Source organism: Python bivittatus, unplaced genomic scaffold, assembly GCF_059951505.1.
Source record: "Python bivittatus isolate LINGU-HERP-01145 unplaced genomic scaffold, Pbiv_v1 ctg000330_np1212, whole genome shotgun sequence".
Classification (NCBI taxonomy): Eukaryota; Metazoa; Chordata; class Lepidosauria; order Squamata; family Pythonidae; genus Python; species Python bivittatus.
In genome coordinates, this window is record NW_028277058.1 from 22796119 (window position 1) to 22814541 (window position 18423).

Below are 18423 nucleotides of genomic sequence, written 5' to 3' on the forward strand. Positions count from 1 at the left end.
CTTGCCCTTTCTCATATCTCTCCCAGGGCATCTGATCCATCACATGTTTGCTGCACAGAAATGTTGCACGTAAGAAAGCACAAGATCACTGAAGCAATTGATGTGTGGCACATGGAATTATTTTGTAGGCTGCCCAACAACTCTGTTCACATTCTTATATTTTCTTTTCTTTTGAACTTCAAAGGTTATTGGGGAGAGAGAACTGATTAAATTAAATATGTACTTTTAAGGCTACACTTCCTAATAAATGTTTTTCTGTGCTGAAATCCTTTAAATACAACATAATAAAATATTCTTTAAATAGGTCTCCTAAATATTATCACATATAAGTGTCTAAACTCCTTTATTCTCACTTCTGGAGCATTTCTAGTTGTTCAGATATTCACCTAAATATAAGAATCTTAACAAGATGTAAGGGCAAATGGCCATTCGTGCTTATCAAGCCTCCTAGGTCCTTATTTACACTAATGCTGCCTATTTAGCCATTGATTTCCCCACAGTAAGGGGAAATATGAGGATCCTACCTTATTAAGTTTTAAGAAATAATTAAAATATTATTTGTTCAAGAGGCTTTTGATATATGAATGTGACCATCTAGTTATTTACTTCTCGTTTCGGCTTATTCTTGTTAGAACTTATATTTTTGATGTTATTTTGTGATTTTTAGCTTTGGACTGTTTACTCTGATTATACTGTGGATGTTTGATTACAAATTAGTGATTGTAACCCACTGAGAATTGACTGACTGCAGTAAGCTAAAACTGAATAAATAAATTCTACTTATGTTCAGTTAAACACAGATAAAACTCTTTACGTGATACGGATCCTTCTTTATCATTGTCTGGGATCTTTTAGAACCTTTCAGGCCTTGCTATGCAGCACTAAGGGACAGGACAAGCATATACGGGACACAACAGGTGGGGCCAATATCCATGCTCCCTTTTAATCCACACATATAGCAGGATGCCAGGACAGGACTTCTGCCCCCTTGTAAGCCTTTTCTTTCAGTGGAATGTCCCTTCTAGAAACTTTTAAGACCACTTTTCCTGGATCTTTTTTATTATGAATTGTTGGTTTCTAATGGATGAGCAAATCTATGCAAGATCAAGAATTTTACCTGCAGTCTCTCATTTATGGACATTCCAACCATTCTTGACATGGTAATCTGTATGTGTTACCAACGTCCAGTACTGATTAAATATTTTTGTGTGAGAAAAGTCAAAACACAGCCACATCTGCCAGACATCTACAATATTCAGGTCCAGTGAGGTACCTGTGTTCCTTCAGAGGTTGCTAAAATTTGGTCCCTAGCATCTCTCAAATGGCCATGTTGAAAACTATAATACATTGGGGAGTTTGAGGTTATCTATATTTGATGTTTTTTTCTTTTCACAAGTACCTTTTTGTTTAATGTGATGGACCATTTCGAACTTTTATCTTCCAAAACGTCTACAATTATTTCTAAGAATACAATCTATACTTTTTTGCAAAACAAAGAAGGAAAGAAAAAGACTTCAAAGACAAAATTTAGACATAGTCACCTTTTTTGTTAAAAATATTGTCAAATGTATTTCTTAAGTTTGTTTCTCTATATAGGTTATAATATTTTGCATGCATCTTTATGCACATATTCAAAACGCTCTTAATCAGTATCTGCTGAATATTACAAAAACGGTGGAAAGTAGTTTATAATTGGGTAAAACTTTGAAGGAACTACCAGCTTCCCCTTTTTTAAAGAAATGTCCATTTGAAAGAAAAAATAGATTCTTGCATTATCAAAAGGAAGGAGTAATAAAAGCTTTTAAACACTATTGCATAGAATTCCTCCTGGAAGAAAAAGGAAAGCTTCCTGCAAGCTTTCTCAAATCCATAGCCACTTAATGGAACATGATTTTTAATAAAATAAAGTTCTAGTAGTAAATAACTGTGAGCACAAGGAAAAATGTCTTAATATGACACAGTGTTTTGTTAACTAAAAATATGGGTAAAAATATTTTTAATGTATTTACTGATCACATAAGTACAATTTTAAAAACTGGTGTACCAACACTAATTTGTTAGTTTTCATGTTATCCACATGCATATCACCTCCCCCAAAATCTCCGAAGAGTGTGCATAAACATTAAATAAAACATTTTAAGAGATACAATATAAAATTACAGTAATTAAAACACATACTTATTTTTAAACATTGATTTTAAAAACAACCATCCATAAGTATTGTGCATGAAAGGCTAGAATGGATAAATACATCTAGAAATTGTCAACCACAATTCAAGGTTGGTACTATTACTAAAATTGTAATAAAGTTTATGTAAGATTATTTTTAATGAGTTCTACTAGTAATTTTAAATATGTACTTAATCCTTGGCCTTAACATTTTAACTTTTTTTTCCTCTCTCTTAATCAGTTATACACATTTTATATTTATCTTCATTTTTGGCAGTGCTTAATTATTAGTACTTTACTTGTAGAATGTATTGAACCATAAGGGTAACAACAATACTAAACAATTCTGAAATTTACTTATTAAATGGCACATTTTCTAAGACTCAGTGCACTTTGTAGAACTTAACTAGAATTCAGAGAGGAACTAAATGCATGCATATATTTCTGCTGACAGCATATATTAAGTAACAGTAGCATTCAATATTAGCTACAAAACAAGCCATTGAGGAATGCTGTAACAAGAGTAATAAAAATAAATACACGTGTATGTTAGAATAAGAATGTATTAACTAAATGAAAAATGGTGAATTAGTAATAGTTATAATACCAACATGCCAGGCCTATTACCTATGGCTGAGCAAAACCAAATAAAAGTAGAAGGGGGTGAATTTTTTTTTCTTATGTGTTACAAATTCAGGTAATTTGGGAAGTCAATAAGTAATATCTCAAAACATGTTACACTGCAAAGAGATCAAAGCCCTTCAACTTAGTTTATTTAGGTGGAAGTAAGACTTACTGAGCTGAATAGACCTTTCTTTAGAGTAGATAGGCACAGTCTGCTCTAAGAAACTAAAAGATTCACATTGTGCAAACAGATTATCAGTATTATGTACTGTATTATTTATCACTATAGCAAACCTAGGTGGGAATGGCTTCTCTTCAGATCATATAAATCTTTCACCTTTCATTAAAGATTTCATGGACAGGAATATTTATGGTTTATGCAGTTTGAAGGAAGATTATAGGCAACAGTCTGCAGTCAGAAGCTAGGAAATTTTAAAAAGCAGTTAGGACCAGAGGATGACCCAAAAGCAGGACTGAAGATAAAACAAAAAACAAACCAGGAGACAGAACAAAAGAGTAATCTGAGGGCAAACTAAGAGATGAGATGCAGACAAAGAACACAGTAGAGACATGTCAGGACTCAAATAGATTTTGTGATTTTATATTTCCTTCCTATCCAGAAGGACCAATATATATATAAGGTTATTTGCCAAAAAAATGTTGAGGTTTTATTTTGGATATTGCCAAGTAAGGCTTCTGAGTGGCAAGTCCCAAGAACTGGATATTTATTAACAGCTGAAAAGAAGTCCTTATCAGATGCTTATAATCAAAGAAGGACGATTTTCACAGATTTGTCTTTAACCAAATTTATTGAAAAAGGAAAAGGTTACAGAAATTTTAGCAACTGGATATGTTTACTTTAGCATCCAATTTATCTCTAGGATCATTATGGCAGAGTTTTCTTAATTTTCTTGCTAACCAGAGGTTGATGCACTAAGGAGGTGGCTACCCATTTTCCTGATAAAGGAAGTATATGCAAATGTTCTTTGCTCAAATATTCTGTATCATCCTTCAAAGCCCCTGAGAAACCCATTACATCAAATTGGATGCAGTAAGGTGGCAATCTGCCTTCCCAATCTGTAGCCCCTTCGCTGTAGCTCCACCTAAATGAACCTTTTCCTGCCTAGTAGTAATACAGAGAGCTGCATTGAGCCTGACTTTTTCAGAGCTAGTAGTGGAGTAGCAGTCTACAGATGACCTTTTAGAATTTTTCTGAGTCAGCTTGCTATCCACTGGGGCTAACTGGGTACTCTGAGCCTATGAGAATTGTGTCTGAGGGGGTTCCACCCACTGTGGCTTGTTACCACACTCCACCCTTTTTAGGTAGCCATCCCAGCCATTCTTAAGTCTGACTTGCAGCTGACGCTTGCTTTCTACCAGACATCTTTGCTTGATCATTACTGCTGTGGCATCTTTAGTAGGTCATACAATGCTGGTTCTTGTCTGCCACTAGGCCTTAGCCACCACCCAGCTTACCACTCTAGACTTTCTTCGGCAGCATCTGACCTGGCTGACCCTCTTCTGGCTTCTCCCACCAAATCCCATCAAAAGATTACTTTTTCAGAGGCATTCTGCCTCTGGTCCATCCTAGATCTTACTGCTCCACTGCTGCTAGGCTTCAACCTGTCCTTGGCACTGCCTTTTTCCCTACTGCTTCTGCTGCAGCTGCAGATAACCTCTGTGGGTATGCTGTTTTTTATGCTCTCTAATTCTCCCTCTGTGAAAGAGTTGGCCTGCTGGCTCTTCAGCAACTTAACTTTCAGCTTTGTTCAACTTTGCAGCTCTATAGGATTGAGGAACTTACAGATGTCTCCAGCTTCCAAAAAAAAGGAATCTACTTCTTTTCAACCCAATCCATTTCCATTTCAATTTCTCTTATCTTGCCAGCACTGGGCAGATGGGGCCTTTACAAGAACGGAAAGAGAAACTATGGGGCATTCCCTTCCCCATGCCACAAGGATACATCCTGTTCCAACACTATAGTTATGTAGTTCTCTACAATGAATAGTTATGTGAGCTTCTTCACACTTTCCTGAGAAGCCACAGTTATGTGTCTAACCACTTGCAGTTATGGTCAAGTTTCTGAGGCAAAGTACTCCAAAATTAATTTCAGATAGTCTCAAAACTGTCAGAAGATGTTGTGCAGCTTTTTTGTCTTTTCTACTGGAGGAAAAAAAACATTTAAAGAAATGGTAGAAAAAATGGGAGAGTGACTAAGAAAGATATTTGGCTGTCTTATGATATTCCACAGATAAATCAAAGTAATTATATGCTAAAAGCTTCATCTAGAATTACTGTTTTTCAGTATATGAAATTATCTGGAGACAGCCAAATCCAATGCCTAACCAAGACATTTCTAATGAGTTAACTCAAATTTATGAGTTAAATGCAAACCCCATCATCAGAATGTTTCATCTTTTGTCATTCAACTTTACTATTTTCTGTAGATATAATAACCTGCTCCTGAACTCCCTAATTAAGATGAGAAAAATACCTGCTTTTATCTCATTTCTGGGGAAGGAGAACTCTTGAGTAAATCGCTTGACTAGTATAGCCGAGTATAGCCAATGTTTATAGTGTTATAGGGCTCATAACTTCTGAAATTTATCAAATAACTGATTTACAATAGCTGAATACTTAGATTTGTGTTTGTGCATGTGTGTGTGTGCACATGTACCTTTGAATCAGTCTTGATTCCTTTTCATTCAAGTAAAAATTCTCAATAAAAATTATTAAAAATAAAATGAATCAGTCTTGATTCCTGGCAACAGCCTGGACTAGTCCCTGCAGTTTTCTTGGCAAGATTTCAGAAGTAGTTTACCATTGCTTTTTTCCTATGGCTGAGAGAGAGTGACTGGCCCCAGGTCACCCAGCTGGCTTTGTGCCTAAGGCAGGACTAGAGCCTGTCTCCCGGTTTCTAGCCTGATGCCTTAAACATATACCAAACTGGCTCTAAGATAGAAAATCGCATCATAATAATTACGATAAAAAGGAAAATATAGTATTTTTAAAAATATATTTCATTTCCTGAAACTAAATCATATTCTTAGCCAGAATAGCTTAGCTAATGATAGACATCAACATTGGGAGAATGCAATGTTATGTTTCCTACTACTACTTTTAGAACTGAAAGGACAGATCCCCTTCCATCAAAAGCTCATATTGGTGAACAGCAGAAACCTTTAAGGCTGGCCTATTATTTTTTTGACAGCCCTGAAGCAAGAACAGAACTGAAAACAGTACCATGAATCCATGGTAATAATTTCTGGTACAAATCATCTTTAGCACAACCAACTGTGCTAAAGCTAGCTCAAATAAAAATTCCAGTCAGTTGAAGTGAAATAGTATTCTTTTAAAAAATAATGTAAATTAAGCATTTTTTTTTAATTTTGCCTATTCAATTTTTTTTAAAAAAAGGCTGGCCTATTACTTTGTCTATTTCCGTGAGAAGAACCTTATGCCAGTATTGCTTGATCAGAAGCAAAATGTGTTGGTTCAAGTTAAAAGAGGATAGTTTAAAGATGTTAATTAAGGATGTCAAAGAAAGGCAAAGAATGACAGAAAGCACAGGCAGAGTCTACCAAGAATATTTGCCTGAAGCTATTAAGAAGCATGCTAGAGCTTTCTCCTCCTTCTCCTCCTTTTCATCCCCTTCTTTGAGATAAAAAGGAGAGTTAAACCAAATGTAAAAGGAAAAGAGGAGAGAGGTGGTGTTTGAATACCAATAGTATTCCTGATGTTCTTGGTAGCAAGCAGGAAGAAGCTATGAGCACAGTGAGTAAGACAGTAATGCCGTGAAACTCTTCAGTCTGATTATGAAAGTGATTTTTTTCCTTTCTTCCAGGTTACAAATCAGGCAAAGGAATAGTATAACTGCATATATCTTATTAACAGAGCAATATGCATATGCACTACAGGGCATGTCATCAAGTGTGCAGATCAAAGCTGTGTAAAACTATCGAAAAACATGATTCATAAAGCATGTTACTGGTAAGTGAAGAAGCCCTCCTTAAACCTTTAACATGGCCAAGTCCTTTGAAAAGCTTACACAGCTGCTTCAAAGGCTGTCCTCAGCTGTCTAGTCATGCATGTGGATGCTCAGCCTCTTATTTCATTGATGTCCTAGCAAAAGTGTTGTGTCTGCATACAGGTGCATGTACAGATATCCAGGAAGTCTTTGAAATAGGAGAAGTACTTTAATGATGCTAATATGCTTTGCAAAACACTCCTTTTGAATGCTTTGCACAGCCATGATACAGATGTATATACTGAAGATAGGGAAGTCTGTGTTATACTCACTTGAGCATTTACAGCACAACAAATGTGGTTGCTTGCAAATGAACTGCTACCTATAATTCACTGGATTATATCCCCTCCCCCCCACTGCATCTCTTCACTTTTTTATTTAATTTTTTTTGGTAGAAAAAGCTGCCTGTGTTTGGACTAAACTGTCTACTGCCATGGAAACTGAACTACGCACAACAAAGGACCAGTGGTGAGATTTCTCTGCTTGTTTTCAAGCAGTATTTTCCACAAAAGTTTGAAAGAGAAGTTTAAGTAGTTTTCTGCCATACCTTATCAACTGGATATTTTGCTTTGCTATATAGAGAACTAGTGGATAAGTTCAGCTCTGTGAATTAGAAATTTTCATTCCTGAAAATACTTAGGAAAGTCCAAAGAAATAAATTTTCCATCCATGCTTTCTCTTTGCAGACACCTCTACAAGATTGGGGGATAAGGGTTGCTAAGGCAGGGGACTCAACTTCATACTGGAATTTGTTTATAACCAATGCAAAGCATAACCAGATGCATAGCTGTTCCCATAATCTTTATATATTATTCAAAGTTCTCCAAGGCTCAAATCACCTCTAAAATAAATTCTTTGTGTACCGATTAATAATTTATTTCCTGTGTGGGCAACTTATGACGACAGCAAACTATGGAATGTCTTCACATTTCACTATCCACATCACTTTGGCATTGCCTACTTTTAGTCTCTCAGTTCTGGAACCTAATTTGCATTCTTCTCCATCTATGATCCTAATTACCAGAGCATGGATATCCTCATGTGTTTCATTCTGGAACTTGAGATGCTGGTCAATCAGCTAACTCTTACTTTACATATTTCTTCCTGCTATTTCAGCAATATCGAACAAATTGCTACCCAGAAATGTGGGTACCCATGCAAAATGTTGGATCTGTGTGATATCTCTCATATATATATCAATCAATCAATCAATCAATCACATATCATATGCTTTTCCCTCCACAGAACATTATGGAAAGGCATACCACAAAGCCCCCAATAAGTAATCCCCTCAATCCATTACACCACTTCTTTTTTTCCCTAACAACTTTAGCATGAGGTAATACCAAAGAAGCACTTATAACAGATGTTATAGATTTGCATCCAGAATTCCCCAAAGCCATAAATTCTCTGCCAGCACAGGTCCATGAAAATCTGTTTGATTACATATACATAAATAAATAGGTAAATAATATATTGGCTAAAATTTTGCAAACATAGAGAATTTGTTTAGCTTATTCAAGCATTAAGTCACCATGCAAAAAGCAACAATAAGACCAACCAGCATTGTTTTGACACTGGAATTTGCATGTATAATTGAGATGTCTATGCTGAAAAGCTTTTTATATGTACATAGTCACTAGCGTAGAAACATGAACCTGTACTATTAGAGTTCAAGACTTGCAAGAAAAGCAGTGTGTGTGCAGTTGTACACACCAATGCCTATTCAGTAGAGAGATCTAGAGAATCCTCCCCGTAGCTACATTAATATGCATTTGTTCAGTTCTGGAGTCAGCAGTATGTCAACATAAATGTTCTGCTCCCAAGCTGTAATCTACCTTAGTGAAGAAGCTAATGACCATGCTGTTCTTATAACTCTCATGGGGAAGCATTTAAAACCAGTGATTGGTGGATTCTGCTGCCTGTGTTTCTTCTCCCATCCAGTACCATCTGCTGGCAGGGAAAACAACTGCTAATCACTGTCCTCAGCATGTGGTGGGATGAGCTTGAGTGACTGTGGAAGAGGGAGCAGGCTTTAGCTACCATTCAAGTTCCCCAAGTAACAGGTTGCCACCATTGAACTTCTCTGCCCCAGTGACCTGTCACTTGGGCTATATCTGAACACAGGACTAACACTCTTCTGGAAGACTGCTAGATCTGTTTGTGGAAAAAAAAGTCTAATGCTCCTTTAAAAGAGCACTAAACATCTGTTCAAAAAACAGCCTGACAGATCACACACAAAGCATAGGCATGAAGGCTAAAGCATAGGCAGCATCACCTGATTCAGCCTGTGTCAGCCCTTTGAATGGGCAAAGTCAAGAAAAAGGTCAGGGAGGGATTCCAAGAATGTGGCTTATTATTATAGGATAGATAACAAAATCTTGAAAGTCTGTCAGAGTTTTTCACTACTCAGTCCTATGCTAAACAGCAAGGGTGGGTTCTTTTCCTCTCCTCTCAGAATTGAGAAATCCCCCTGCTTAACAGTTCTTTTGTCATTCCCAAAGTGAGGTCTACATTCCCTCACACCCTGCAGCCTTTGCCTGTGCCTGTGACCTCTCACCCAGGCTAAAAGGAGAAACAGGCAAAATTCTTCAGTTTCATGTCAGTTCCAAAATATTCCAGATTTGTTAAATGCTGAAAAGAAATAGCACTGCTAGCAGCAAGTGGCCACTGGCAGCACCTGGGAGTAGCCCATGGCTAGCATTGGAGTAAGCAAAATGACATTTGCAAAGTAATAAAAAGAATAGAAATTATAGCCATAGAAAATCCCTTGGCAGCAGAAGCAATGAAAATCTGTACAGGTTATCCTTGACTTAGGACCACAATAGGGACCAGAAAATTTATAATTAAGCAGTGCGGTTGTTAAGCAAGGAATCACATGACCACAACCAGTTTTACTACTTTGGTTTTTCCAGTGGTCGTTAAGCTATTCACCATGGTCATTAAGTGGATCACACGGTTCCCCATTGATTTTGCTTGAAGCTGGCTGGGAAGGTTGCAAATGGCAATCACGTGACCCTGGGACACTGAAACCATACATGCCAGTTGCCAAGCTCCTGAATTTTGATCATGTGACCACAGGGACACTGCAGTGGTGTGAGGACCATCCCCACCAGAAGTCATCTCTCCATGAGAGGGGAGATGGCACCACAGCTGGATCGGTGGCTGGCAGCAAGTGCTAGCTGCCCAACTTGCTCCGGATTAAGGAGGAAGCAAGGAAAATAACCTTTCTGCAACTTCCATTTCCCTCACTTTTACATGAACTTAATATCCTGACAGCTTAGGTAAGGCTAATCCTGACACCAATCAGTTATTGCTAATAATATAACTTGAAAACTTTAGAACTACATGGGGGAAATGCTCCTTAACAAAATTATATACTTATGGACTCTCTTCAAATACGTATTTTCTCTAAGCTTGGATAAGGCTAAAAATGTCATTAAGCAGAGGATTTAGGACACAGAGTCACAAAAAAAACTTAAGTAAAATTTCAGAGTCGTATCAACCTCTTAGAGAGTGTTAAAGGTTTAGCAGCTTATTAGTACTGTAGTCACTTATCTATCCTAAATATCAATGGGTATTCTGAAGAACCCAATTTAATGATCTACTATTGTTGCTATTAGGAGGCAGGTACTGAAAAATCTGTTTCTCAGAAGCATTTTTCATGTAAGACTGGGCTAAATGTATACAGTCAGTTTTATTTTGACTCTTGGCTTAATTTAATTCAAGCTCTATTAAAGGCTATTGAAATGAATTTTATACATAGTGCCTTTTAACTAATAAGAATTCTCAGGTCATGTTTTTAATTGCCAAATTTTGTTTCTGAGCAAAAGAACTTGCTAGAAAATTATAACCTCACAAAATTGACTCAAATAAATTACTTGAAGCGACAGTCAGGATGTTTATATTTAGATTGTCATATTGTACTGTTATTACTGTATATGTTTATTTTAACAACAGTTGTTCTGATTGTATTATGACTGTAATAAAGATTGAATTGAGTTACAGAAACTCAATGAACAAACCTACAACAGGGATCAAATAAGATTAGCTATAACCAAAGAATTTGATTTATTAACAAATATATAGAACATGTAATTGCACTGTTTTATTTCACTTTCTAGAGTTATCCAAACAGCTAAAATAGAGAAAGATTCTTTTGTGTTCTGCTTCTTCTATTGTTATAATAGAAATAAAGCATAGGTATCAGATTAATGTTAATCAACAGTTACCAAGAATTGCACATACTTTTTTATGTTATCATAACTGTTTGCTATAAATAGTTCCCTTATTTTTAAATGTAATCAAAATATGATATTTTTAATTAGCAGAGGAAGAAAAATACTGACCTTATCTTCAAAAATATAGACTGAAATACTTAATAATACACATTAAATCATTTAATGCTTAAGCAATAAATGCTCAAACATTAAATTATCATTAAAAATTAAACCACAGAACTATTTGTAAGATAAGTTGTAAATTTTCTTAGAATATTTAGCTAAATGATCAGAATATAAACAGTGGAATTAGTAGCACAGCATCTCTCTTTTCAAGAAATATGGTTTTCCCCTTTTCAATTTTTTACCTGCCTTTGTATTCAAGAAAGAAAACTTAAGTAGCCTCTCAGAAGAAAAGTGTGCTCACTCTATATCTCATTAAAACAATTCTCAAAATAAAACTACATATACAAATAGAGTACATTTTCATAATCAATTATTTAACATAGTCACTGCACAGTTGGACAGAAATGTTATATGACAAAAGAAGAGAAAGTACTTCACAGAAATTAAGATAAAGTGAGTCAGAATACAATATGAATGCAAATATAAAATACTGGGAAAAATTTAAAAAGTAAATTACTAGATTACTAAAGCAGAATACGATTACTAAAATGCTGAAATACTACCCTACGTATCCCTAGAGCATCCTCATCCCATTCTTCCTGGCTTTCCTTCTCTTCTATTCCATTTCTGGATCATATGGCAGGTTGCCAAACAAAATTTTGTCTCTAGCCATATAATATTGGGGTCATGATCCTCAAATAAATTTCTGACCATTGCAATATCCAGGAAGTGTAGTGTTTATGCCCGTAAATTATGAGGTCAAAATTGGAGCTTACCACTCTGAGTTTTATTAATCTCTGCAGGTATCAAGCCTGCCAAGCTTGTGCAGACTTACCAGTTTGGAAACCACAGATATCAACATAGGGGCCAAGATGGAAGAAGACCAAATCTTTCTAAGACCATTCTGTTCAAATTCCCTGCATATAGCATGTGGAAGAACTCTTCCCACTTTCCTACTGGGATAGGAGACCTCAAGTAAAAAGGTTCAGAATATAGAAAGGCAGATACCGCTCTTCAAATAGAGGAAAGGTTGTTGGACTTTGCTGCGGTTAATAAATGAGTCAAGTCCTCCTCTATAGCTAACTATTTTAGTTTGCAATCAGCTATTTGTACTATTAAAAAAAAAAATCTAGAAACATCCGAGTTGGTGTTTGGGTAGAATTAGCTCTGTATTATTCAGGGCTTTTTACACAATACTGTCCTTAATGATCTATGAACTGCAATCAGCTAACAAGGAATGCTCCTTCTTTTACTACTGTTGTTTAAGGCCAATTGAAGACTTTGAACCAATCAGTGTCTCTGCACTATGTTGATCTTTTACGACAGATGCTCCAAGTCAACATTCCTGCCATATTTGCATTAACCATCTTAAATGAGAAGCAGTTCCACCTCTGCTTATATTGCAGGTTGAAAGACATATTTCCTGCCCTGTTTATGGAGGCTCAGAACTCATGGTAGGTGGTAATCTTTCAATCAGCTTTCAATTCTGAGACTCTCTACAAATTACAGAAAGTTGTGACAGACACTTAATCCAGGGTAGTCATAGATGCACATGTTCCCCAAATAAATTCCCCTAGAAAATCTGCATTAGTGACTCCATTTAAAACAATTAGATCCAGTCTGCTGAAAATCTGTACTAAGTACACCTCAATATAGTTATATAGCAGCAGATTTATAATTGCAAGCTGCAAAATGGAAAGGTTCTAGATTTGGAGGGCATTGTTGAAATTCTCTGCATCACTCACCCACTTCTGACACTGAAATTACTGACAAAGACATGGGGATATGTCATTTTTAATAATCAAAGATGAATGGTTAATAAGCAGGTTCTCGGGGGGAGAGGGGCAATAAGATTGCAGTGGCTGAATTTTATTAATGCTGCTGTTGCAAACCTCAGTGGAGCAAGTTTAACTTTCAAAGCCCAGAATTTAGTAGAAATAAATATTCTGAACCTGTCTCTGTGATATCTTCTGCCTTGACTCCCTTTTACTGTCAGAGAGGTCTAGTAAAACCCATCGAGATTAGTTCTTTCTTGCATCCAGGTCTTCTGAAAAATTATCACACTGCATTTGGCTAAATAAAAAATGAAGTCAGATTCTGTTATTCTTGCAGTCTCATCCTCAGGCACTGAAAGCATACTGTACCCTGAAGTAGGCTGCCAAGAGTACTACTAGACACCACTTCTATAGGTATTGATTGCTCTGAAACCTCCTTCTGCATGCCTTCTCCTCTGTTGTGCTTTATGTATCTTCTTGGCAGCTACACAATCCGGTCAATTAGAAAATTGTGCCTGAAGGATCCTAAATCCTGTCACTCAGTAATTTAGCCTCTTGACATAGCCTTTTTCCCTTCATCTTTTGTTAGTAGAAAAGCACTGTTTTCTGGTGGAATGGATGAGTCAATAAAGGTTGCAACAATAACCTCTGGTCACTTTCCTGGATTCCATTCAAATTATCCTTATATGCATCCTGGTGAGTATATATAGGAAAGCTGCATATTTTTTTCTTAGATGGAGCATTTAAACTTTCTGCAGACAAACTGAACATAGTTTTGACAACTCCAGCAACATTTGTGTGTTTTTGAGACTTTCTGCTGTGGATGTAATTGGCTTCAATGAGCTTTTTAACATCTTCGCCTACAGAGAATATCTTTTTGCTCAGTCCATGAAAGAGCTTTAAAATAGCATGATTTTTTTCTCTCCCACTAGTCCAGCCTCTCAGGACTTGAGGATGAAGACTAATACTGTTACGTGGCCTTGAGGGTGCCTGAACAGAATAGATTATATACAACTGATTCATGGTGTTTTAAATAATAGATTTCCAAAAATTCGTATCTGCATGTTTGGGATTTAGCAGAGCATAAATATCCATAGTTTAATAATTACTGGTTCTGAAAAAGTTCTAGCAATAAATTATATTTAAGATCAATTAAACAGTTATATTGCATACTTTTGAGCAAAGATAACAAATTATGATGATCTTAGCACTGAAATATATATATATATAGGCTACATACTGAAGGAATTCACTGTTTTTAAAATCAAAATGTAATATTTTCAAAATGGTTGGTTTACAATATAAAACATTGTGTTACTTAACATATACTAAGAATCTAGATACAGTATTTAGATGAACTAAAAAAGCACATTAGATTTTAAGTAAAAACCCCAACACATATAAACAGTGGAATAAGTGAATTACAAAGAACACACAGAGACACGTATGTATCTATGTACATATGTGTGCTTTTAAAAAGTTCTAAGAGCATATCTATAAAGACCTTTCTGTACTATCTGACTGTACTAAATTAACTAAAACAAGTATCTCCTGGGAAAAAAAAATCACTTAAAGATGCATAGTTGCTGTTCTGTAGACTGGAGTCATGATATAATCATCCTAAATGTCTCCATGCTTATATACTGTGAGATTAAAACAGCCATTGACAGGACCACCAAAATAGAAATATTCATTCTAATAAAGGGCCTTTATATATGGCTTGTGATACAGAGTTATTTTAACTGTGTATCACAAGTTACCTGACATAGCACAACATTAGTTCTATCATGCATATATCCTTTCACAAATCATTGATTAAACATATTATTTTCTTACATGGGATGTAGTCTGAGCCAACTGAATAAAAATTTAATAAATACTACTTTAATGTTGCAAGAAGAGAAATAAGCCATGCTTTAAACATTTACTGTATCTTCAGGCTATGAAGGCCAATTTATTAAATCTATTTAGAAAGTTAACAAATGTTCATGGTCTCTATTCCTATTTTTTTACATTATATTCTTCACTTCTAAATTCCCCAGGGATTCCGTAATGTGTTAATAAAATCTTCATCATCCAGAATGCCAATACTTAATCCTTCATAATAATCCTCAAATTCACTAAATGAAACTTCACTGGGATTGCTGCAGGCATCCTCCAGTGTTTCTAGAAATGAAGATTTAATTTCTTCCTCTGTTGCATTACCTGTTAAAATATTACTTACTATTAAAGTTGTTATTCAGCATGTCAAAGTTGTAGTAAAACATTGAAAACAAAAACAAAAATAAAATCTGTGTGACTACAGTATGTTAAAGACGTATTATGAATCTAACATAGAAGTTTTCCTAAGTGAAATTTGTGGAAAGCAAATTAAGACAGAAAACTCAAGGGATATCTTGGAAAAGGTAACTTTTGTTACCTTTGTATGAATCTGGGAGGCAAATGACAAAATGTGCATCACCATGTCACAATGCAAATCCCTGTTGCTTAGATACTTGCATACAACATCAGTATGCAAGTACAAAAGAGAGGAGTTGGTTTGTTTTGTAATGTCACTGCACAGATACCTGGGGTAATTCTGTCTCATACTTTAAGCCTACATTTATCCCAAACTTTGTAATGGCATTCTCCAGATATAGTGGACTACAGTACAGACCAAATGAAGGCCCATTTGGGCTACAAAGATTTCCAAAGGTTGAAAGAAACAGCATCATCATGTTGGCAACTGGTTGAAATATGAGCCTGGCCTTGTGTGTTTATCTGATCAACATAGGAAAATACACTATGTTGTCAACATAACTGCATTCAGCAGACAAACATTTGAGACTGGCTATGAATTAAAGGCCTCATGCTGAAATATCTTGACTTTTTAAAAAATGTTCTTGTTTCTTCCCCATCCTATTTTTTTATAATATTTTTGACTGATCAAGAAAGTTTGCAAATTCTTTTGTAACATTTAGGCTGATCTAATGGAAACATGATATAAATTTAGTGAACAGTCCTTATCTATAGAAAAAAAATTAAGTAATGTAGAACTGCCAGGAAAGCCATATAGATAAAGAAATGGCCATAGGAATACAGTTTCATGGTAAGAATCTTGAAGTCAAATGCTTTTAGAAGCTCAAAGGGATAGAATGTAAATTAGCCCAAAATGATTGAAAATCTATAAACCAGAATAAGTATAAACCAGGGAAGATACAATACATTCAAGTCTTTCTGAAACTGAGTAACTATAATGAATATAATATCCTTGCACCTAGGCCACTACCAATCAAATCAGAAAACATATACCAAAAGGTACACACTTTTTCCAAACTATCAGGCAGTGACAACTGAGAGTAATAACAAATGGTAACAACAATTACTTTATTGTTAATACCTGCTATAACTTGAGGATGTTTTTTAGCACAATAACATTTCTTGATATCTACCATAGGCACCCTGCCAGTTTTATTGTAATCCAGCTTCATATAAGCCTAAACAATAATCAGAAAAAAATGTTAGTGTGAGAATATACAGAAAAAATGTTTATATACATCTGGTATTTTTACATGAAGACAACCAAAATAATATTAACAAAATTAAACACAACATTCTACATGTAGAATTTATATTGGTCGAATACCTGACCTTACATAAATGTTTGGAGAAAAAGTGAGAAATTCAGAAAGTAAATGGGTACACCTAACTGAATCAACATCAGTGAAAGTAAGCTTTTAAAATTTCCTCAGGACAATAAGCTTTGTTCAATCAACCCCTTACAACAATAAATATATTTTCTACTTAGAAATCTAAAAGAGTTTTTTGGTCAACACTACCAATTCCTTAACACATTTTTTCCCCATTGCATAAACAGTATTTTCTCACTGACTCATTTATTTTCACACTGACAATTTTCTTTAGATGACCCAGAAAGAATTTCTCTCACAGCTCCTCCTGCCTACTGCAATATTAACTTGGTACTGTTCAAAGTATCAACTATAATTCCATAAACTAGAATTCTTAAAGTAATACATTAAAAGGTCAGGAAGGTTAAATACAAAAACGTATGTGCTTCTTTTAGCATGCAAAAGTGAAACACATAAAAAATACTAAATTGGGGGGAGGGACCTAAAGATTTGGAAGGTTATTTCAGAAATGAGACATTCAGCCAGTTCTCTCCCATTAATTTTAAGGCAACCACAACAATTGCCATTTATACTGTAATCACAGAAATAATATATTTGAATAGCAGTTTCTGAGATAAAAAGAAAGCATGGCTAACACAGTCAGGTAAGTGAATATAAAACTGAAGCTTAAATGGATCACAGGCATGATCAAATGAGGAGTTTCCTGTCCACTTGTCTCTAATAATTTTGGGACTTTTCAGTTCTCTTTTCTTATTACCTCCCTTTCTGCTACCAAACACTTTGATTTTCTTTGTTTGTGATTTCTCTTAAGCAAGGTATATGTTCACTCCCTTTGCAAAAGCTGCTGCAATACTGTGACCAGGAAGGTTATCTGGCCAGTTCTAGTTGGTTTGTGAAAACCAGTAACTAAGCTGTAACACATATCAGAAGTAGAAGCTGGCTCATCGAGGCAGAGTAGAAAGGAAAGCCTGGAGTAGATCAGGCTTTGCCTTTGCATATTCGAAGAGATCAAGCTTTGCATGCACAAAGCCAGAGCCCTGGCAGGATCGGGCTCCAGGGTTTGTAGCTTGTCCAGGAAGAATGGATGGAAATCTGAGTTTATATCTTATGTCTACCTATATTGGAAATAATGAGATTTTAACACAAAATAAAGAAATCTACTGATCCTTTTTTAATAGAACTTGATATGCATAACTGGTATATGGATGAAATTTTCTCCCAAAGTTTTACATGTAGCTATGCCTTTTAAGATCAGTAGGATTCTGGACACAAAAACTATATTACATCAATCCAGTTCTAAGCAGAAGTGTGGCCAGTGAGTCTAGGACTGCAGCCGATGCCTCTTAGGTTGTAAAGCCTTTAAAAATGTTTTAAATATCTATGTACTGTATCAACAATAGTAAAAAAAAGTTGGGAAGCTAAATAAGAGATGAGGGAATGACTGTCTAAGCACTCATACCTTCAACATCCATGCACAAAAGGCCATCAAGGCAGAAGCAGATTTAATTCCACCATCAACAATTTGAACCTAATCAACAATCTATTTTGAAACATTGATGTGAATCAGAGTTTAAACCAAATCCCATTTGAACTGACTTTCCAAATCAATTCTTGACATACTGTATCTCTCCCTCCACCCCCACCCCCAAAAAGCAGTAAAACATTATACAGGTTAGCAGTATTCAACTTTTTTATACATGCATTATATTCTTAAAATAAGATTACTTACTTTCCTGACAAATGCTTTTCTATATTCATTCATTTCTCCAAGAATAGCACGAATAAATTCAATGTAATCAATTTCACCATTATTGTCATCATGTAATAGTAACCACAAAGATTCAAATTCCTAA

At 35.4% G+C, this 18423-nt stretch overlaps 1 protein-coding gene and 1 long non-coding RNA gene across 6 annotated transcripts in view; one reads left to right on the forward strand and one right to left on the reverse strand.

Moving 5' to 3' along the window:
* Positions 1-18423, reverse strand: part of CAPS2 (calcyphosine 2) — a 47336-nt gene that overhangs the window by 2636 nt on the left and 26277 nt on the right. For 2 of the 4 annotated variants that reach the window (XM_088141824.1, XM_007440007.4), the window contains exons 17-19: positions 18300-18419; positions 16321-16417; positions 8148-15146 (exon numbers count right to left, since the gene is read on the reverse strand). In XM_088141824.1, coding sequence (XP_087997950.1) covers positions 14971-15146; positions 16321-16417; positions 18300-18419 — 393 coding nt within the window. In that variant the 3' untranslated portion in view covers positions 8148-14970. Of the gene's footprint in view, positions 1-8147; positions 15147-16281; positions 16418-18299; positions 18420-18423 lie in introns of those variants that run through there. The other 2 variants (XM_088141825.1, XM_088141826.1) reach the window with 2 other exon arrangements.
* On the forward strand, positions 6313-12623 carry LOC148215912 (uncharacterized). Of its 2 annotated transcripts, none has more exons than XR_015796417.1 (3): positions 6313-6783; positions 7216-7288; positions 12493-12623. It is a non-coding gene; the product is annotated as an uncharacterized LOC148215912 (long non-coding RNA). The 2 variants fall into 2 exon arrangements; XR_015796418.1 differs by lacking the exon at positions 12493-12623 and adding an exon at positions 7507-8120.